The 23,171-nt window shown below is 38.2% G+C and overlaps 1 protein-coding gene across 6 annotated transcripts in view; it reads right to left on the reverse strand.

The window, feature by feature from the left end:
• Positions 1-23,171, reverse strand: part of Shab (Shaker cognate b) — a 397,151-nt gene that overhangs the window by 19,520 nt on the left and 354,460 nt on the right. For 5 of the 6 annotated variants that reach the window (XM_067789095.1, XM_067789092.1, XM_067789091.1 and 2 more), the window contains one exon: positions 7,207-7,320. The exons of the other annotated variant lie outside the window; for it this stretch is intronic. In XM_067789095.1, coding sequence (XP_067645196.1) covers positions 7,207-7,320 — 114 coding nt within the window. The remainder of the gene's footprint in view (positions 1-7,206; positions 7,321-23,171) is intronic. 6 annotated transcript variants of the gene reach the window in all.

Below are 23,171 nucleotides of genomic sequence, written 5' to 3' on the forward strand. Positions count from 1 at the left end.
AACTTTATTGAATATATTGTAGATGATTGGATTTCTCTTTAATACACCATTAGCAACTTCCTACCTCCCAGAGCGTGGTGCACTAATGGAAAACTTAATCGAATTCGGGAGGGGTATCAAAATACCCGAATTGACCTCGGTATTAATAATCTGAAGGCGGAAATAAAAAATCCTTGAAATTTCACAAAAACCTTTTAATAAACAACTTGAAAGCTTGCAACTGTTTTTTTTTTGCAAATATTTCCTAACGCAAGTAAAATGTTTATATTCCGCCTTCGGATTATTAAAATCGAGGTCAATACGTGTCTTTTGGTACCTCTCCTGAGTTTTTTGGACGTGTTTTAGCAGTCGACCGCTGCCCTAGAACATTACCACAATTCTACTAAACTGACTTTTGTTGGTTATTTTGACTATTTTCTGAAATTGAATAAAAAATTAATAAATAAGAAGCATAAAAATCATAAAAAAAGCTTATTTTTTGAATTTTTAATAGCTGAATTCTGTATTGCCGCGCTTGCCACCAAAAACTGTGTCAACAAATTTTGTGTCGCCTCACGTCAACACAACTTCAACATTGTTTTAGCAAATACCAAAAAAGCGTCAACACTCGTCAATAGAAATCGACGTTGACAACGCCGATACCAATTCATGAGCGTCGACACTAATTTTCTCACTATTGACAACCGTAATTGGGGTGACTGAATCTGAATATTTGAAGAAATGATCGCCGGAGATATCGCCGTTGTTGCGAATTCTTATCAGCCTTCGGGAAGAACTGTACCCCAAACTAGAAACGACATTTAGGTACAAAAGCAACACAGCATTTAGAAACTATTTCGATAGGAATGGAAGTCACTAAAGCGATAAGATACGAGTATATGGTATGTTTAAACGTGGTCTTATCCGACCAAAGGTATAATACCCTTGCTAATTTATAGCGTTTTCTTTTCTGGCTAAAGTGTTACGCTTTTTGTACGCCGCGCAAGGGTTGTTGTTCTATTCTAAAAAACAGGCAACGCCTTTACGGGGTATTTCGTTCTTTTGTGAAAATTGTTGCCAGCTCGCAACGCAAAAGCGTTACACTTTTACCCTGTATAAAATGGCGGTGTGCCAGTGCAACTCTGTGAAACTCTTAATTCGCTCCGAAGTTCCACATATACTATGTTAATATGAGTGAATATGGTGAGTTGAAATGTTCTTTGTATGCACTATAAATGTAAAAAATTTTCAGGAGTAGGAGTAACTCTCTTAAGGCTTTAACATTTACTTAGACAACAATTTATTTCAGAAAAGAAAGCTTGTGACCAGGAACCCGTTTGTGGTGAGTTTATGGGGAGCGCTATAGTTTGGGTAGTTTGTGGAGAATTTAGTATTTATTTCATTACTTTGTGATCATCTTGCGTACAAAATTGATTAAAACCAAATCTTGCAATAATACAAGAATGGATTTTTTCAGGTAGTGAAGACAGAGTAATGCAATACTTCTTCGTTAACCCGCCAAAATTAAAAAAAAAATTTAGTCGTTATTCTTTTTTGCTTTCTCGAATAACTATTCCTTTTATATTCCTCTTTACTTTTATTCCATGAATTTTATTCATTGGACTGCAATACTCGGAGGAATGCATTCCGCAGTCTATTGCATTCCTTAGGCTTTCCAATATTATTATTCACTTGCGGAATGGTTTTGAATTTTATTATTTCATATGAAGAAAGCAAAAAGGGATCATTAATCGGGCTAAAAAAGGGAATAATGATTAAAAAAATATTTATAAAGGCTGCAATCTAAAGGAATACATTCGGGGTTCATTGCAATCTCTAACAACTCTGACATGGGCCGATTATCAACGCAATGTGTGACATCATTTGCACTGGGGGCCTTTTTCATCATCTCTAGTTAAGTTAACAATCTTACATATGGGGTATTCCATCCCATTTCGACCAATTTTAAACCCAACCCCTTTAGAATTGGATGAAAGTTTTTCTTCTTTTTCTAGCTTACGAAAGACGTTTTTCAGAAGTTTTTCAAATTTTTTCATCCAACTCAAAAAAAGTTATGAATTTAAAAAAAAACACCGTTTTTGTTTTCAAAATGCTATAACTTTTTCAAAAATTGACCGTTTGGGATCTTTTTTTTTAAAAAAATTTTTTTTTTTAAATGTACTTTTCGGAAAAATTCAAAAAAATTTTTAAAGTTTTTTTTTGCAATTTTTCAGTTTCTCAAAATTTTTCGAATTTCGCCCTTTTTTTTCTTATAAAAAACTTCAATCAATTCTGCAATCATCCCCACTAATCCCGGAGTGGGCCGAGAATTTTTTTTTTATTTAATTGAAAAAAAAAAACTTTAAAATTTTTTTGTATTTTTTCCGAAAAGTACATTTAAAAACATATTAAAAAAAAAAAAATGATCCCAAACGGTCAATTTTTGAAAAAGTTATAGCATTTTGAAAAAAAACACCGTTTTTTTTCAAAATATTTAAAACTTATTTTGAGTTGGATGAAAAAATTTGAAAAACTTCTGAAAAACGTCTTTCTTAAGCTAGAAAAAGAAGAAAACTTTCAGCCAATTCTAAAGGGGTCGGGTTCAAAATTGGTCGAAATGGGATGGAATACCCCATATACTTTCATGACATATTCGTTTTCACCAACCAACAGGGTGATCCACCCCCAATTGTGAACAATCTAATTATAGAACAAATGGCAAAAATCTATTATAAATACACGAAAACCAGCAAAACAGCTGACTTTTGTTTACACTTTTTCATTGCACTTGGATGGCATGGAGAAAATATGGATAAGCATGGAAAAAGCGAAGAAATTGTCACCGTTCTTTTTTTTTTATTTAATCGTGAATTTCTGCAAATTATAAATCATAAAATAAATACAAATTCCTTTTGCAGTATTGCAAACCAAAGTCTTTAGTATAACTTGCAGTAATGAATGAGAGGTGCTCTTAAAGCGACGCCACAAATTAAGAGTCGAACTTATCTTGGCTATCACTAATATTAGCTTTAATTGTGGGAAAATTCCGGGGTATTTCGTCATTTATTGTGTGTAATTTTGGAACGATTTGGGAATTTTGAAACTGAGTTTTTGTATAATTTATAGAATTCGAAACGGCAACGCTGCCAATATGGCAAACCCAGGAATCGAACACATTATACTTATATATTGAACCGTCTGTTCTTGCAACACGCATATCCTTAACCCCATTAGATCCGATAAAGTAAAGTAAAAGCCGTTATTAACAAAATCGCGTTGATTAGGTATTTACGTTCCCGATGTTACAAGTTTTAAATAAGAGTTCGAGGGGATACGGTCTTACTTGTCAAATGGAGTTAAATTCCGGTATACGTAATTGTTAAGCAAAGTTTTGTTTACTTGAAGAAGGATTTTAACGATATCGCAGATACTACATTTAGCAATAATTACATTTACATATGTGGATGTTTTTTACTCTATTTATTTTCTACATCGATATACTTCTTTAGTAATATTTTCGAGCGAATTTATTTATTTTTGTAGTAATTAATATAAGTTTACCCTGCCTTTGGACTAAATATAGTAGAGATTGACTTCGCCTGTTTCAATCATACGCTTTAGTGCATACAAATTTTTAGGTGAAGGCGGTGGTCTCGCTAATCTCTGCATGGTGTACTCGCGGCCATGGAAAACGCAAACACGGTTCTGGAAGTTAATCAAATATTTATCAAATACACTGCAATTAATTAATGGTAAGTTGGATTTGGTATAGAAATATTTATTTAACAAAATAGCTTTAGTGGAATTATGTATACAAACTAGAATTATCTAACTTAAAAACTTTCCTGACAATAATTCAGTATGAAAATGATCAATTTCGCTTGCTAGCGATTCGAAAATTGTTTAAAAAAAATTATATATAGCATCTGAGGTACGAACTAAAGTCCTGGTTTATTATGTATGTAGACGAAAAAATTATACAAAAAAAAAAAAAAAAATTTCCATTAAAATGCATAAAAGCTTCAGTAAAATATTGCAAAAACGAGTTCTTTAATCTAAAGAGTAAAGTAACGATTACATGCAAATACATCAAGGTGTCCGAAATTTGCCAATTTGTTGTGTTTCTCTGTTTAATTTCTTGCCATAAAAGTTATAGCAATAACCATCGTTATACTGTCTTCACACAGAAACTTAATGATCTCATTTCACTTTCTAATGAAATCGTAAATTTTTTGCGTTCACACAGAAGTAACTGCTCGAATAGTATGAAGGATGAAATGTCAAGCGAATGAAATGACAATGCTATATGACAGACAATCATGGCGGAGCGATACAAGGTGGCAGCATGGTGACATACCTACATACATAAATAAGAATTCCATGTACTTTGTTTTCCTAAATTCGATGGACAAATGTCAAAATCGTACTGCGCCGGAAGTTGATGTATCAAATCAAATAAAAAAAGGTTATAATCAGCTGTTCGATGCGGCCACCTTGTATCGTTCCGCCATGCAGACAATGACAATTACTTTGACAAATGACATTTTTAAGCACTGAACACACCAAAAACTAACGCTCCCAACAGAGTTGCATTGTGCTTTTGGCTTCATTAGGCATTCGATTAGCTACTAATGACATAATTATAGATTGGAATTTTGTAGGGAAGACTGAGCTCAAAAGCGTCTTAATGTAGAAAACTGCATTTATTATTCAATAAGCCGTCAGTGTGAAAACAGTATTACTCAAAGAAATAAGGATCGGACTGCCGAAGACCTCATTCCTTTCATGAATGGAGCTGAACAATAATGAGTTGTAGTTTGAAAAATTCATAAAATCTGAAAAATCGGTTTTATGGGATATATACTACATATCAGACCGATCTCTACGATTTTTTCACACAACAATATATACTAAAAGCCTAATCGTTAGCTGAAATTTGAAGCTTATAGTTGTTCAAATGGTGTAGAACTTGCGAAATGTGTCTTATCTGAACAATCGATTGTATGGGACATATGCTATATATACGACCGATCTCTACGATTTTTTCAGACAACAATATGTGCCTTAAACAAAAACATTAGGTGGAATTTAAAGGTCTTAACTGATAAATTGAGTTTAGATATTACAACAAAACCTCTTTTTCTCAAAAATAGGTTGTGTGAGGTATATATGCTCTAGTGGTCCTATCCGGTCGATTCCGACAAATGTCTAATCCGACACCAAAACCCGCTTGACAAAATTTCATCAAGATATCTCAAAAAATGAGTGACTAATTTGCGTTTAAATGGACAGACGGACATGGCTAAATCAACTCAGATCGTCATCCTGATCAATTTGGTATACTTATCTCTTCTCCTTTAAGGACTTACAATTTTAAGATTTGTGACTAAAATATAAATAATAAGAGGAGGAGGAAGTCAGTAGTCTTTCCAGTTTTTTCGCCTCGCGTAACGTGGTACGATCAAGGATTAAATTTTCGGCGACCTTATCCAAGTAATAGACGAGGCAAATATCAGAAATATTGGACATCCACGTCGATGGCATTACGCTACCGACTAAGTGTGGCATTCGATACTGCCGCAATTGTACCTAAAGTTTAGAGACGTGACAAACTCCTCAATGCCATTGCTGGCAGAACTTAAGTAAAAGACAATGAGACTCTCATAGCTAATTATAAAGCCAGCGGCTTTAGCGCTTCGGGTCTACGAGCTGCAGGCCTGTCAAAATTCCGCACTCAGAACTACCACAGGATGTCTTCTTATGTTGAAAGAACATCATATACAGTGAGGCAGGAGTAATATCTATAATGGAAGGAAATGCTGAACAAACCGTTTCTTTAATATATGCAGAAACCTGGTAAAAGTTATCTCCACAAACACTATGAAGAAATCCGGCGCGTAAGACCTCAGCTGTTTGAACCATTATGAGTTGGCAAAATCTTATGTCGTTAAATACTCGGCGAACGCCCTTCTAAGAGTCGAATACCCGAAAATCGCAGTTGAGGAAAACAGACTCTCGGATACTGTAATATATTAAACTCAAACTTATCGCGTATCAACCCCGAAATACGTAATGTAGTTCTTGCATGGAATGTGTCTCCATACGCCAACCATCTTTTATAATACAATGTAAAATCAACGCTCATAATACCCATCTCTCTTAAAGCCAACTTTATTGAAACTGTTAGTTTTGGAAGTACTGGAGTATTGGAAATATATCAAGGTGGTGTGGTGTGGTGGTAGCGTGCTCCGCCTAACACACCAAAGATCCTGGGTTCACGCGCCGGGCAAAGCAAAATCAAGATTTTAAAAACAAGTTTTTTCAATTAGATAAAGATTTTCTAAACGGGGTCGCCCCTTGGCAGTGATTTGGCAAACACTCCGAGTGTATTTCTAGCATGAATAGCTTCTCAGTGAAAAATTCTCTGCAGATGCCGTTCGGAGTCGGCATAAAACATGTAGGTCCAGTCCTGCCAATTGGTAGGAAAAATTTAAATGGAGCACGTCATAAATTGGAAAAGAAGCTCAGCCTAAAATCTCTTCGTAGGTTATCGCACCTTACATTTATTTATTTATTTACACATGCATATATCTGAGATGCTTCTGAAGGTATGCAGTAGTTGTGCAAGTGTTACTCACATATACACGCGCATGGGCTATAAGAGAAGCTATAAAAAACCGTGCATCTGTAGTTATAGCTGAGGGATTTATAGTGATAACTAACTAGTAAGTTCTGGAAATAGAGGCGCCTAGAGCTGTGACGGCGAGGAGACCGGACAGTATAAAAGTGGCAACAGTAGAGGCACAACAATCAGTTTGATTTAAGACGCTATCTGGCGAGCAGTGGTGGTGTTATTGTGAAGTACTTTGATAGAGGACATTTTGCATTATTGAAAAGTGGAGTTAATTGTTCAACAGTTTAGTGGTTCGAACGTTGGCGGAAGGTTGAAAATAGGAGAAATTGCACTAAATTCGTTACAATATATTAGGCAAAAATAACTGACACCGTATGTTTATTTATGTGAAAAACAAATTTTATTAATAAATTGAAAACAAGCATGCGCCTTCTAAAAATTTGTTAGTAAATATTCATAGTAGTACATACATATATATATAAATGTCGTGCTTAATATTGTAAAGAGTGATACATACATTTTCTTAGTAGTTTTGTTTAAATGCACAGTTACAAATATAAAGAGCAAAAGTAAAATCAACATTCAAAAAATACCTTCGTTGTGCAAAAGCAGCATTCAAACTCCACAGGCACATCCTGTTCGAAATTATCCATTCTCTGGTTTTGTAAATTCTCGAGTGCCACCTGACGTCGCAGCTCGGCCACTTCCTACAAAATTATGAACAGTGATTTGTTTTTGTTTTTCTTTTGATTTGTACTCTTCATTTAAATAATTTATGTTGTCTGTTTATTATTTTGTTTACGTACTGGACTCAATTACAAGTTGAAGGAATAGATTTTGTTAGTCTCATTGGACAAAGGAGAAGAATGTTGAAGGGTTTAGGATATGATAGGGACTAGGGGATTAGAGTGGAAAATTACGAATCTCAAGTGAGTTAAGCGAAAGAGGAAAATAAATATTGGCATGCCAAGCTAGATTACATAAAACTATTGTACGAAAACTTATTTGAAAGTATTTGAAGCGGTGCACAAAGAAAAATGAAGCATTTAATTGAAGTGTTGGCTAGAAAGTGGCTGAGAAGTGAACAAAGAAAGCGGTCATAGCATTTGCGACAAACAAATATTCAATTAAAATTCTATAAAACTACGTTGTGCTGGAAAACGTGCGTTGATTTGTAAAGTAATTGTGATATAAGTATAAATAATTATATGTAATTTTGTGAAGGATAATTTTTTGCAATGATTACAAGTAAAGTTATGCAAATTTTTTTTAAATATATATATATATATATATATTTATATATATGTAGATATTGCAGTAAAATGTTGATTCAGTAAACTGGTATTTTAGTTATGTATAATTGTAGTAAAAACTGATAAATGTTATGCATATTAAATATGTTGTTTTTGGATTATATAAATGGCCAAATGATTGTGTAAATTTGTATTCTTGAGTTAAGAGTACACGATTAAATTTTGCGGCTAAATTTTAAACCATTTATCGCATTAGGCCGGTTTTTCAGTACAAGTTCAACTCAGTTTGTTAATTAAACTACGCTTAAATTTATTTTGCAGTTTTTCAGTATATTTTAACTGAAGTTTAAGCTAAGCTTAGGCGGCCGATCTGGCAGGGTTAAAGGCTAGTTAACCTATCGGTAATTGGCGTTCGTTCGAAATGGCGTTGATTATACCCAACAAGCATTTGGGCTTGAGTACCATTAGAGCTCATGTTAATAACTGGCATACCTCTATCCTCAATCTCAATACCTCTAATCTCAAGATTTGTTCGAAAGAGTGGCTCAACTTGAGAATCATAGTGTACTCGGCAAAAGAGAGAATTTTTTATAAAGCGAAAAATGCTATTATTTAAGTTGAAAAATGGTAGTTCCCAACTTGTGCTTCTTTGACTAGACTCAAGTGTAAGATTCCAATACTACAGTATTTTCAAGAAAATAAAATATATATAAATTATTATTGATTAATTACGCATCATTACTGTTATCAATCAAGTGTTTATTTCTCACGATAAATAGCTGTTGGCTTTAGTGGTACCACCTTGGAGATTTTTTTTTAACTTCACCTCAACTAGATATCCAATGTAGGATATTGAATAATCATTTGGGAACTGTACATTTCTCAAAATCTCTCAAAGGTTGGATAATAATTGAAAATGCCAATGGCGTGGGAGATCAACTCGAGAACTATAAATCTTACAAAATTTCTCAAAGGGTGGATAGTTAGTGGAGAATGAAGCTGGATATCAATTTGAGAACAATCTAGTTTAAGAGTAACTAGATAATTATTGTTGGATATCACCTCCTGAACTATATATATATATCGCTGGAGAAATATCTTTTAAATGTTTTTTGGGTAAACAAAATCCATCTGTTGTCGTATCCACAAGTTATATAGATAATAAAAAAACCAATGTTGCCGTACAAAAAAGCCTACCTCAAAGGCGACCTTAAACTGTGACTAAAAAACTGCTCAGTAGTTTAACTGGATTTTAAATTTGACTAGAGTTTAAGCAAATTTAGATTAAGCAACTACTGAAAACCCGGGCCATAGGCAATGTTTCAAACTATTTTGTACTAAACTGGAAAATACCCATTTTCCTACTGAATTATTTAAATGTATTCGTTTTAATTTTAAATTTAAACAAAATCCTTAAATAATCTGCAAATGGAAGCCTTTGGAAACTTCTGGTTTTAAAAGAAAACCAAAACGTTTGAGTTTACTACATAAAATTCCATAATAATAAATTTTATTCATGGAAACTACAGCAAGTTCTTTTGTTATATATTAAAGGCCTGCTAAATCAGTTATAATCAAAGAAGTCTGTTATAATAAAAATACAAATTATCCAGGAAGCTCTGCTTTGCGTACCATTTGGCGCCCCAGTGAGTAGCGCCCGGGGCAAGATGCGCCCTTGCCTCCCCACCCCCGCTCACTTCCCCACTGTTTAAGATAGAAAACTTATAAACATATCCGAAAAAGTGCGGTAAAAAATAAAACGGCAGTAAAAGCAGGACTTATAATATTCCCATAAATCATGGACTTAACGTTTTTTTTCCATAGGAAGCAGACATACCGGATAATTCAATTCGAAGCAATCAGATCACTTCGTGATTATTTTAAGCATCATTTTTGGAAAGCTTCAAAACTATTTCGATACTATTTCGCTACAATTATGGGGCGATTGAAGCAACCCCTCGGAAACACCTCGGTATTTTTTTAGGTTTTACTTCTGAACAGCTTCAGGATTATTTCAAGACTATTCGTAACCATTTCGTGACAGTTGCAGGATCACTTCAGATTCATTTCGATACTGTTTCGGGACCAATTGGAAATATTTTCAAGATAATTTTGGGATTATTTTATAATCATGTAACGGTTCAGAAATTGTTCCGGATAAGTTCCAAAAAAATTGCGAAACGATTACAAAAATAGTCCCGAACTTTATTCTAAAGGATGCTTAAACTGCCCCAAAATTACCCCTAAACAATCTTTAAATGGTTTTGAAGCTTTACCGATCATTTCGGTAAACAGCCCGAAGTGATCTTGAAAAAACGGCAAGTCCATCTTTACTGCCGTTTTATTTTTTTACCGCACTCTTACGGATATATTTACAAGTTTCGCTTTTATTTACACTTTTTGTCGTCGGCCTTTTATTTATAGATGTTATAGTTCAGTAGATGAAGCGATCCTATCTTCTCATGAACACGTTGACTAGAAACAAGAGCTGATTATACCCGGCTACAAGTTTACCAGGGTATTCGGCTACCCAGGTGTTTTTGCAGTAAATCAAATTCCGAATGCATATTGGTAGCCTCAAGCGGAAAAATCGGTGAACTCAATGAAAAAAAAAATATTTTGTTTAGCATTATCATCAATCCCTCCGTCGTCCTATCTGTCGTCCTCTCATGCATTCTTCAAAAAATTTCATTTAAATAAAGGCATCGTAATGAAATGTAGCAAATTACTTCTTCTGACCACGTATAATGTTCACGGTAAAAAGGGGCGTATAAAGCTTATAACCACGCCCACTTTTTAAGTTTCAAATATTTTCCTTAAATGTAATTCTTGAATTATTCAATAAAAATAGAGCTATTTTCTTCACATTTGATACATCAATAACCTGTGTAGACCTAATTCGATCTGCAAAAAAAAGGTCTGGTATTATTGCAGTAGCAATATTTAAAAAAGGTTAAAGATATAGTTTTGAAATTTTATTTTTATGTTTCTATCAGAGATCAGCTCTGAGTAGTAATAAAATTAGTGCACTTAGTCATGAGCCAAAAAATTGTGTCTAAATGTGTACTTACATAGTCAAGAACAGAAAAATACTATGAGTGACTAGCACATAAAATATGGGACATATGTGTTGCGGGGCACTCGTATGTATTTTCTATTTTATGTGCTAGTCATTCATAGTAGTTTTCTGTACTTGACTAAGTACACATTTAGACACAATTTTTTGGCTCATGACTAAGTGCACTAATTTTATTGGGACTCAAAGCAGATCTTTGGTTGCTAGCGTCAGAAGACTGATATGACTATATTCATTTTATTGCACTGTTAGTCTTACTTATTCCAATTAGTGTTTTCGTATAACAAAGTTGACTTTCTTGCTTAATAAGACAGTTGAGTACTGAACTGCTTCGTGGCTTATGAGCGGTTATTCATTTTACGAAGCATGACTATGTAAATGTGTTTTAGTGGATATAAGTGCTTGATATTCTTTGTTTGTGTACGCACTAATACTCATTTTTTGGTTAGTCCACTAATAACCTTAAAAGATAAATAATTGCAGCTCACTGGTTTTTATATAAGAATATAAAATCACGTTTCTTAGACTCATATAATGTGATATCTCCTTAGCTTATAAAGCTCAAATACTAGAATTTTAACCATCTCTTTGGGGCGATTTAAACTATTTACTTAACAAATTTAAAGACGGGGGTGGCAACGCTACCTAGATAGATCAGACCTTTCAAACAAGTTTGTGCCGACTTTCGGTAAACATATCTCGAGAGCGCTAAAGATATAGTGGTGAAATACGCATAGGGGATACATATGTGTATGTGAACCGAGCACTATTCGAGTTCGGGTGCTTTTTTTAGATCCGAGTTCATTTTGGAACCTGTTATTTTTTTAGCACCTGGTCCGTATTGTGTAGCCGGGGGCTTTTACGATCTGAGTTCTTTATCATAAACGACTACTTGAAGCTGGTACATTTTCGGATCAGCACACTTTACAGAAGTGGGTACTTTTTCTTGAATCACGTACTCTTCAGGAAACGTATACTCTTTTGGAACCAATCACCTTTTTGGAACCGCATTCTTTTTTGAGACCGGGTACTTTTTAGAATCGGATATTCTTTGGGAACCAAATAAGTTTTAGAGATCGCGTACGTTTTCAGAACGGCATGGAAGTAAAATCAACTTTACGTCATACTTCAAATTTGACAACAAATATAAGTAAAAGCCACAAATTTGCATGAAATTTGGTGATAACAACGCTTCGACGCCAAAGCAAAATTAAAATTTGCACATAACTTAAGAATCACTTGTAGGAGAGTGGCCTTATGACCATTTACAATGTTTACAATGTCAACGATGTTGGAAATATTACTCTACTATTCGGCTATTCTGAAATGGTCATAAAGTCAACTTATATTTTCTCAAGGTTCAAACATTTTATTTCGTAACTCCTCGTTTTAAAATATTAACCACTGGTGAATTAAGAGTTATGTATTATTATTTTTACTATATACTCTTTTAAAAGATAAAATAATTGAGTTTTAGCGTCACTATTATACTAAATGCAATTATGCTTTTTCTAGGGCTGCATTGCAGTTAGTAATCGTATTTAAAACTGGTGTGATAGGGTTGTCTCTAAAAAAAATACATACTTTAAAAGACGTCCAATCTACCCTGACCCGAAATAGTCATACAGTGAAAGAGTATCTCCCGAAGGGCATAAAGTAAATTGGCCCAAAATCCACTTTAAGAGGAGAAATTTCTGAATATAGTAGTAAAAGAAAATTAAATATGTATTTAATGTTTAGAATCGCTTAAAATATAAACTGCCCAAAGTTTACAAAAAAATTCGCGTAAAATCTAACCACCTAAGAAATTGTATAAATATATTTATGTTTGCTCTACACAATTAGCATAACAATTAACAATAAAAATTTAACTGCACAAAAACGCTTCTCTTCAAGATGATAAGTGGACTACCTGTGTGTTGTACCTGTCTTCATAGGTTATGCCGCCATGCATGTAAAGTAGGGGAGACTGGGGTAGATCCGCCAAGTTACTTCCATGCTGTACATATATGTATCTCAGCACGCCAAATCTAAGGGCAGCTCTACGGAAACAGGTCTTAATTTGTTTTATAAACTGATATAAGGGTCCCTCGAAAGCAAAGAATCCATGCTGGGTGCCATTGTTGGTTCAGCGAAAGATAAGAAGAACAAGTAAGGAAGGTTAAGTTCGGGTGTAACCGAACATTACATACTCAGTTGAGAGCTATGGTGACAACATAAGGGAAAATAACCATGTAGGAAAATCAACCGAGGGAAATCCTGGAATGTGTATCAAATGAAAGGCATTAAAGAGTATTTTATGAAGGAGTGGGCCATAGTTCTATATGTGGACGCCATTTAGGGATATAGCCATAAAGGTGGATCAGGGTTGACTATAGAATGCGTTTGTACGATATGGGTATCAAATGAAAGGTGTTAATGAGTATTTTAAAAGGGAGTAATCCTTAGTTCCATAGGTGGACGCCGTTTCGAGATATCGCCACAAAGGTGGACCAGGGGTGACCCTAGAATTTGTTTGTACAATATGGGCATCAAACGAATGGTGTTAATGAGTATTTTAAAAGGGAGTGGGCCTTAGTTCTATAGGTGGATGCCGTTTCGAAATATCGCCATAAAGGTGGACCAGGGGTGACTCTAGAATGTGTTTGTACGATATGGGTATCAAATTAAAGGTATTAATGAGGGTTTTAAAAGGGAGTGGTGGTTGTTGTATAGGTGGTCGCCTTTTCGAGATATCGCCATAGAGATGGACCAGGGGTGACTCTAGAACGCGTTTGTACGATATGGGTATCAAATGAAAGGTGTTAATGAGTATTTTAAAAGGGAGTAATCCTTAGTTCCATAGGTGGACGCCGTTTCGAGATATCGCCATAAAGGTGGACCAGGGGTGACCCTAAAATTTGTTTGTACAATATGGGTATCAAAAGAAAGGTGTTAATGAGTATTTTAAAAGGGAGTAATCCTTAGTTCCATAGGTGGACGCCGTTTCGAGATATCGCCATAAAGGTGGGCCAGGGGTGACTCTAGAATTCGTTTGTGCAATATGGGTATCAAACGAAAGGAGTTAATGAGTATTTTAAAAGGGAGTGGGCCTTAGTTCTATAGGTGGACGCCGTTTCGAAATATCGCCATAAAGGGGACCAGGGGTGACTCTAGAATATGTTTGTACGATATGGGTATCAAATTAAAGGTATTAATGAGGGTTTTAAAAGGGAGTGGTGGTTGTTGTATAGGTGGTCGCATTTTCGAGATATCGCCATAAAGGTGGACCAGGGGTGACCCTAGAATTTGCTTGTACAATATGGGTATCAAAAGAAAGGTGTTAATGAGTATTTTAAAAGGGAGTAATCCTTAGTTCCATAGGTGGACGCCGTTTCGAGATATCGCCATAAAGGTGGAGCAGGGGTGACCCTAGAATTTGTTTGTACAATATGGGTATCAAAAGAAAGGTATTAATGAGTATTTTAAAAGGGAGTAATCCTTAGTTCCATTGGTGGACGCCGTTTCGAGATATCGCCATAAAAGTGGGCCAGGGGTGACTCTAGAATTCGTTTGTGCAATATGGGTATCAAACGAAAGGAGTTAATGAGTATTTTAAAAGGGAATGGGCCTTAGTTCTATAGGTGGACGCCTTTTCGAGGTATCGCAATAAAGGTGGACCAGGGGTGACTCTAGACTTTGTTTGTACGATATGGGTTTCAAATGAAAGGTGTTAATGAGTATTTTTAAAAGGGAGTGCGCCTTCGTTCTATAGGTGTTCGCCTTTCGAGATATCGCCATAAAGGTGGACCAGGGATGACTTTAGAATAGGTTTGTACGATATGGGTATCAAATAAAAGGTGTTAATGAGTATTTTAAAAGGACGTGGAGCTTAGTTCTATAGGTGGACGCCTTTTCGAGATATCGCCATAAAGGTGGAGCAGGGGTGACCCTAGAATTTGTTTGTACAATATGGGTATCAAAAGAAAGGTGTTAATGAGTATTTTAAAAGGGAGTAATCCTTAGTTCCATTGGTGGACGCCGTTTCGAGATATCGCCATAAAGGTGGGCCAGGGGTGACTCTAGAATTCGTTTGTACGATATGGGTATCAAATTAAAGGTATTAATGAGAGTTTTAAAAGGGAGTGGTGTGAAAGCGTTTTCCAGATATCGACCAAAATGTGAACCAGGGTGCCCCGAACATCATCTGTTGGATACCGCTAATTTATTTATATATGTAATACCTGCCAAGATTTTAAGGGTTTTTTATTTCGCCCTGCAGAACTTTTTCATTTTCTTCTACTTAATTTGGTAGGTGTCACAACCATTTTATAAAGTTTTTTCTAAAGTTATATTTCGCGTCAATAAAACAATCCAATTACCTTACCATGTTTCATTCTTTTTTTTGTATTTGGTATAGAATTATGGCATTTTTTCATTTTTCGTAATTTTCGATATCGAAAAAGTGGGCGTGGTCATAGTCGGATTTCGTTCATTTTTCATAGCAAGATAAAGTGAGTTCAGGTAAGCACGTGAACTAAGGTCATTAAAGATATGTCGATTTTTGCTCAAGTTATCGTGTTAACGGCCATGCGGAAGGACAGACGGACGACTGTGTATAAAAACTGGGCGCGGCATCAACCGATTTCGCCCATTTTTACAAAAAAACAGTTAACGTCATAAAATCTATACCCCAACCAAATTTCAAAAGGATTGGTTAATTTTTGTTCGACTTATGGCGTTAAAAGTATCCCAGACAAATTAAATGAAAAAGGGCGGAGCCACGCCCATTTTGAAAATTTCTTTTATTTTTGTATTTTGTTGCAACATATCATTACTGGAGTTGTATGTTGACATAATTTACTTATATACTGTGAAGATATTAAATTTTTTGTTAAAATTTTACTTTAAAACAACTTTTTTTTTAAAAGTGGGCGTGGTCCTTCTTCGATTTTGCTAATTTTTATTAAGCGTACATATAGTAATAGGAGTAACGTTCCTGCCAAATTTCATCATGATATCTTCAACGACTGCCAAATTACAGCTTGCAAAATTTTAAATTACCTTTTTTTAAACGTGGGCGGTGCTACGCCCATTGTCCAAAATTTTACTAATTTTCTATTCTGCGTCATAAGTTCAACTCATCTTCCAAGTTTCGTCGCTTTAGCTGTCTTTTGTAATGAATTATCGCACTTTTTCGGTTTTTCGAAATTTTCGATATCGAAAAAGTGGGCGTGGTTATAGTCCGATATCGTTCATTTTAAATAGCGATCTGAGATGAGTGCTCAGGAACCTACATACCAAATTTCATCAAGATATCTCAAAATTTACTCAAGTTATCGTGTTAACGGACGGACGGACGGGCATGGCTCAATCAAATTTTTTTCGATCCTGATTATTTTGATATATGGAGGTCTATATCTATCTTGATTCCTTTATATATGTACAACCAACCGTTATCCAATCAAACTTAATATACTCTGTGAGCTCTGCTCAACTGAGTATAAAAACGCCACAGGAAGATCTTCTTCCTACCCGGCATTGAGTCATGGCAGTAAATGATCTTGAGGATAGGATCTGCTAAATGGCGGCTTATGTCGATGACTTGGAAATTATGGTTCAGGGACAAATTTCTAAATACACTGAGGGACGTTTTACAGGGCTACCTGGGTGTTGTAACTATCATGCGATCATAACCACCAAGTTCAACTTCATCCCTGGCAGGAAATACTACTGTGCGCCGGCTATTTTTTTGTCACATTCAACACTCATATTCCTTCAAGGAAAGAATGGAGTGGGGAGTTAATATGTGACGTGAGCCTAGCGAAACTATTCTCGCATGTATCGCGGCTTAATGGAGGGTTGGAGGTGGAGTAATCTGCCATGGGATCTGTGTTAGCCAGAAATTTATGCTTCCCGATCACTGCAGCGTCTTCATGACGGAGATCGTCGCTATAAAAAATAAACAATACATCTACTCAGATAGTCAGGCGACTATCATAGCGCGAAGCTCTGCCGCTATGAGGTCGGGGACTGCGGGGGATTGCTTGACTTTATTTACAGTGGCATCTAACTACTGTTTGATACAGATTATCTTAGCTCCAGGGCATTAGAATATCCCTGGAAACTGTCAGGCTGATATCTTGGCCCATGCAGGCACTGCCAGTGTATGCTTTGGATTTATCCGAGCCTCTGTTAACTGAAAGCGTTCGGCGGAGCTATTAGGGTTTACAAAATCTCATTTATCCATGGTTATTGAAGTTTTAACCGGGTACTTAAAAGTAGGGGTTCATGTGGTATGCTTTAATACACTCAAAAACGCCATCTGTGTTGGCTGCATGGAGGACGACGAAGTGAACATATATAGTTACTTTATCGTCAGCTGTCCAGCCTTTGCAAGAACGATGCGTAAATATCTCGGTCGAGGTGTATTCGGATCTTAGGAGGGTATTTCCAAGATCGTTGTATGCCTTATTCGTAACTTTATCGTTGCCACCCAGCAAACCAGTTTTTAGAGTATGTGGTAGAACAACAGACCAACACAAAAGTGTTCAAGTGAGCTGTTCTTTAATTGTACAGATGCTACTCAACTTGTACTACCTTAACCTAACCTAAGGTTGTTTTTCCGATGCGGCTCAATTACTTTTAATGAAGTTCGGTATGTACACAGTTAATTAAAATCAAAAACTTTTTATCTAAGCTTTGTCACTTAGCTGCCTTTATAATGTTGCCACCAATTTAAAATTTTTCAATGAAAAAACCTTAGAACCAATGGCCACGCAACCCCATTTTACCCTACATTTTTCATAGATTCTCCCAGCAACTATATAATCTGGCCAGAGAAGAAAAAACTGATATTAGCACCGTTTTCATGGCAGAAAATTAGCGCTCTAAAAAGTCACTGTAAATATCGTGAATGTGAAGATCACAAAAACTTTTTTTCCACAAATAACTGTTCCACTTTCTATGACTTTCAAAATCATCGTTAATTGGCGCTTAACCACTTAAGCGATTTTGGCCATTTCGTACCAAGTCACGTCAGCTATCCCTGTTTCGCAATAACTGGCTCCAATATGGAGCACCAAGGGAGGGCAAGTCTTCCTCCGGAGCGTCTTCGTTCATTCGAGTAACATGACCTAGCCAGCGAAGCTTTTGAGTTTTCTTCGCTGCACTATAGTCATATCTGCGTAAAGCTCATTCAGCTCATCATTATATCTCCTTCGATAATCGCATTCGGCCCCACGGACAGGACAATAAATCTTCCGGAGATCTTCTATTTCGATACGGTCCATGATTCCTACACCACATGTATGATGAGCGACTTGTTGAGCGGTATTTTTGTTCGTCGTGAGAGGACTAAAAAATAATTGCCTACTCAGTCCAAAGTAGAACTTGCTGGCAAGAGTTATTCTCTGTTTGATTTCTAAGCTGACATTGTTTTTGCTGTTAATTATGTCTCTCTAGTAGACAAAATCGTTCACAGTCTCGAATTTAGGAACGAATGCGCCGACTATTTCTTGAATGACAGCAAGTACTTCGTCCTGCCCTCATTTACCGCAAGACCCACTTCTTCTGCTTCTTCATCTAATCCTGAGAAGACAGAACGCACAGCACGTTTGTTCGGGTCATTAATATCAACATCATTAGCATAAGCCAGTAATTGCACGACCTTATAAAAGATAATACTATCATGGTTTAGTTCTGCGGCTAGCATTATCTTCTCCAGTATTTTATTATAGAACTCGCACGAAAGGGAGTCGCCTTGTCTGTAGCCTTGTTTGTTTTCGAAAGACTCGGAAAGGTCCTTCCCAATCCTTATAGAGCTGGTGGTGTTGCTCAACGTCATTTGGCATATCCTTATTAACTTTGCAGGTAACTTAAAGCTAAACATAGCAGATTCATTTGGTGCTGTCAAATGCTGCTTTGAAGTCGTCGAAAAGATGGTGAGTGTCAACTTTTTTATCGTGAGTCATCTCCAGGACAATACTAATACGAATCCGCCAAGGATGGGGTGCGGAAGAAGAGCGCTTTTGATGGAAATCCGTCAAATCAATCTTCAGCACTCTAAGGCGGCTTCCGCAAATTTGTTGCTCTGCCTTGAAAAAGGCGGAGTGGATATAGTCCTTGTCCAGGAGCCGTGGCTGAGTAGTAACGGCAGTGAGATTTCTGGATTAAGGACTGGAAAATTCAACACCTTGGTGCATGGGGAGGCAAGTAGGCCTAGATCCTGTGTGCTTGTTAAAAAAGGGATTAAAGCTTTTATTCTCTCTAATTTCAGCAATGCTGACGTAACCACGGTCTGCCTCGAGCGAGGAAGTAATGAAATGTGGGTGGTCTCAGCGTACATGCCCCACGGGGACGTAGTGGGACCACCACCTGCGATACTGGGTGAAATCACCGCTGAAGCAAGGCGGAGAGGTGTTGGCGTGATCATCGGTGCCGATGCAAATGCCCATCATAGCATTTGGGGAAGCTCGGATACCAACACTAGAGGTGAGTCTTTATTTACTTTTATTGTAGATGAGGGACTTTGTATATGTAATAGGGGGAATGACCCGACTTTTATTACTGCGTTAAGGGAGGAGGTCCTGGACCTCACCCTGGTTAGTAGAGAACTGGAAGGTCGGATATCTGGATGGAGGGTTCTCAACGAGCACTCCTTCTCTGATCACCGATATATTCAGTTCTCAGTGAACGAAGAACGTCCCGGTAAAATATCTTTTAGGAACCCTAAAAGTACTAACTGGGACTTGTATTGTAGGAAGCTGGGAGAGCTACTGCCTGCGGTGCCTATCATTAGTTCGGGCCTGTCCGAATCTGAGATAGACGTTCTGGTGGAAAACTTCACCTCGGCAAGCAATAGCGCCTTTCAGCTGTCCTGCCCATTGAAAACTTACAGGGGGAAGGGCAAGCCGCCCTGGTGGTTGGATTCTCTTGACGACCTAAGAGCGTCCAGTCGGCGGCTCTTCAACAGAGCCAGGAGGAGTAAATTACCCTCGGACTGGGAGCTCTATAAGGTGAGTCTGGGGATTTATAAATATGAAATAAGGATAGCCAAGCGAGATGCATGGCGAAGCTTCTGCGAAAACGTAGAAGGCTGCAATGAATCCGCGAGATTTAGAAAAATACTCTCTAGGAACCCCGCTCCTCTGGGGTATCTGAGAGATGATGGTGGGGACTGGTCGATGAGTAGCGAGGAGTCCCTAAGGCTTTTACTGGACAATCATTTTCCCGATGTCCCAGTTGCGCAGGGATCTTCGCCTGCATGGTCGGCGGTCGTTGGCCATGCAGAAGTGCCTGCCATTCCAATACGGGAAAGTCAGATAACCTGGGCTATAGGGTCGTTCAAGCCCTATAAGTCTCCGGGCCCGGATGGAATCATTCCTGCGCAGCTTCAAATGTCTTTGGGGATTTCCTGCCGCTGGTTGGCCATCATATATACTAACTGCCTCAGGCTTAACTATATCCCGAAGTCTTGGCACACGGTTAGGGTTATTTTCATTCCGAAGGCCGGCAGAAGCTCTCATGTATCACCTAAGGATTTCAGGCCAATCAGTCTCTCGTCGTTTCTTCTTAAGACGTTTGAGCGGTTGATTGACCTGTACCTACGGGAAAGGATACCTCGGGGGTTACTGTCGGCTTCACAACATGCGTACTGCAAGGGCAGATCGACGGAAACGGCTCTCCATTCGATTGTAAAGCAAATAGAGGGGTCCCTAGAACACAAAGAGTATGCTCTGGGTGCCTTTCTAGACATCGAGGGAGCTTTTAACAATGTCTTACCGGGGTCAATCGAAAGAGCTCTGGTGGGTTTAGGAGTCGAGGCGGCTCTGGTTGAATTTATTAGCAAACTTCTATGCGGCAGAATTGTCGCAGCGGAGTGGGGAGGGGCCATAATTAAGAGGAAGGTGTGCAGGGGCACGCCACAGGGGGGTGTCCTATCTCCTCTCCTCTGGGTTGTGGTAGTCAACGAGCTTCTTGTGGAGCTGGAAGCCAATGGTTGTCGGGTGGTTGCCTATGCAGATGACCTCGCTATCCTAGTCAGAGGCAAATTTCTGGGCGCCCTGCGCGATGTTCTTCAGGGCTACCTGGATACTGTGGCTAGGTGGGCTGAATCATGTGGATTGGCGGTCAACCCGGGAAAAACGGAATTGGTCCTTTTCACAAGAAGATATAAGGTGCCCGATTTCAGAACTCCCTCGATTGGAGGGGTACCGTTGGTACCTTCTGATAGGGTTAAATATTTGGGGATTGTTTTGGACAAGAAACTGTCCTGGAGACCCAATGTGGAAGATCGGGCCAGGAAGGCCGCCATTGCCTTGTACTGCTGCAGAGGAGCTATCGGAAAGAGATGGGGACTCTCGCCAAGAATAGTACACTGGCTTTATGAGATGGTGGTCAAACCGATTCTGCTATATGGGGTGCTGGTCTGGTGGAAAGCACTGGACACGGCGAGCACCTCCAAAATGTTAGTGTCAGTGCAACGGACGGCGCTGATCGGTATCAGTGGCGCTCTCAGAACAACGCCTACCTTGGCACTGAACGTCATGCTGAACATATACCCAGTAGATATTGCGGGAAAGGCGGCCGCGGCAAGGTCGTTGGTCAGGCTTCGTGATATGGGATATAGACTTTCTGACCGCGGACACTCTAGCCTTCTTACCAGTTTCGACTTCATCCCGGACAGAACGGACTACTGTATGCCGATAACAGCTCCCTATACAACCTTCACCCCAGTTATTCCAGAGAGAGAGGATTGGGGAAGAGGAATTATCTGGGGCATGGGACCGGTTAACTTGTTCACGGATGGGTCAAAGCTGGATGGAAAGGTTGGTGGGGGGGTCTTTTGTCAAGAGCTAAATTTAAGCCGCAAGTTTAAGTTGGCTGATCACTGCAGTGTATTCCAAGCGGAAATTGCTGCGATTAAGGATGCGGTGGATGGAATGCTATCCAGTGCTACCACGGTTAGGGAATTTAACATTTACTCTGATAGCCAATCGGCTATCAAGGCCTTGAGCTCAACTACAGTGCGATCGAGGGTGGTCTCGGAGTGCCTGACCTCGCTTGCGATTGCATCGAATTATTTTACAATTAAGATTATCTGGGTCCCGGGCCATAGTGATATCCCGGGTAACTGTCAAGCGGATCTCTTAGCCCGCATCGGTACAACTGAACCGGATGAAGATGGCTGTAGGGACTTCGGGATCCCGCTGGCCACCTGTGGATTGCTCCTCCATAGCTGGGCCTCGAATCAGCTCAGCAAACGTTGGGCGGATACCACGTCTTGCAGGGTAGCAAGATCTTTCTGGCCGAAAGTGGATGGCAGGAGGTCTGCTGAAATAATTGGGTTCACTAAGGCTCACCTATCAATGGTCATTGGGGTTTTGACAGGGCACTGTCCCATGGGTATCCATGCGGTACGTCTCAATATACTGGAAACTCCATCCTGCTGCAGCTGTATGGAGGATGATGAGGTGGAATCACCAAATCACTTTATGCTTGATTGTCCAGCTTTTGCCAGAATTAGGCGAAAGTACTTCGGTCGCGACTCACTTGGATCTCCCGAGGATATATCCAAAGTTGAGATCGGTATCATTCGGAGCTTTATCGTTGCTACCCAACGATTCTCTAAGTAGCTGGATCTAGGTCACCGTTATTTTTGGTGTATGTGGTATCACAACGGACCTTCGTGTTGTCCAAGTGAGCTATCCTTATCAGGGCAGCTACCACCTAACCTATCCTATCCTATCCATCTCCAGGATCTGGCACATCGTGAAGTTCTGGTCGATAGTAGATTTACAAGGTCTAAAATCACCCTGATAAGGCCCAATCAGTTTGTTAACTACGGGCTTCAGTCGCAGAGTACGGTAGATAGAACCTCATACGAGATATTTAGCAGGCTGATCGGTGATTGCAGCGGTTTCTATGGCTTTATCGTATTTTGTGTTGACTCTGAAATTCCAACTCTAAGCTTTGCAAGAAATATTCTTTACTGTGGTCAGTCTTTTTTGCTTTGTTGTTATTTGATGCGCTATGGTGGCCATGAACTAAGTACCTCCCTTTCAACAGCACTATCTGAATTACAGTAGACCGTTCTGTTCAACTGAAGCCCAGTGCACTATCCAGCCATATTCAACTGTCCCTTTTATTCAATCTGAATCAAAATTTCTTATTTCATTTCAAGTTCACTTTGCAACCAGTTAATTCATTCACTGGGTAGCGCATGCACTTGTGTTCGAACGAAGATTTT

This window comes from Eurosta solidaginis, chromosome 5 (assembly GCF_040869045.1).
Source record: "Eurosta solidaginis isolate ZX-2024a chromosome 5, ASM4086904v1, whole genome shotgun sequence".
Classification (NCBI taxonomy): Eukaryota; Metazoa; Arthropoda; class Insecta; order Diptera; family Tephritidae; genus Eurosta; species Eurosta solidaginis.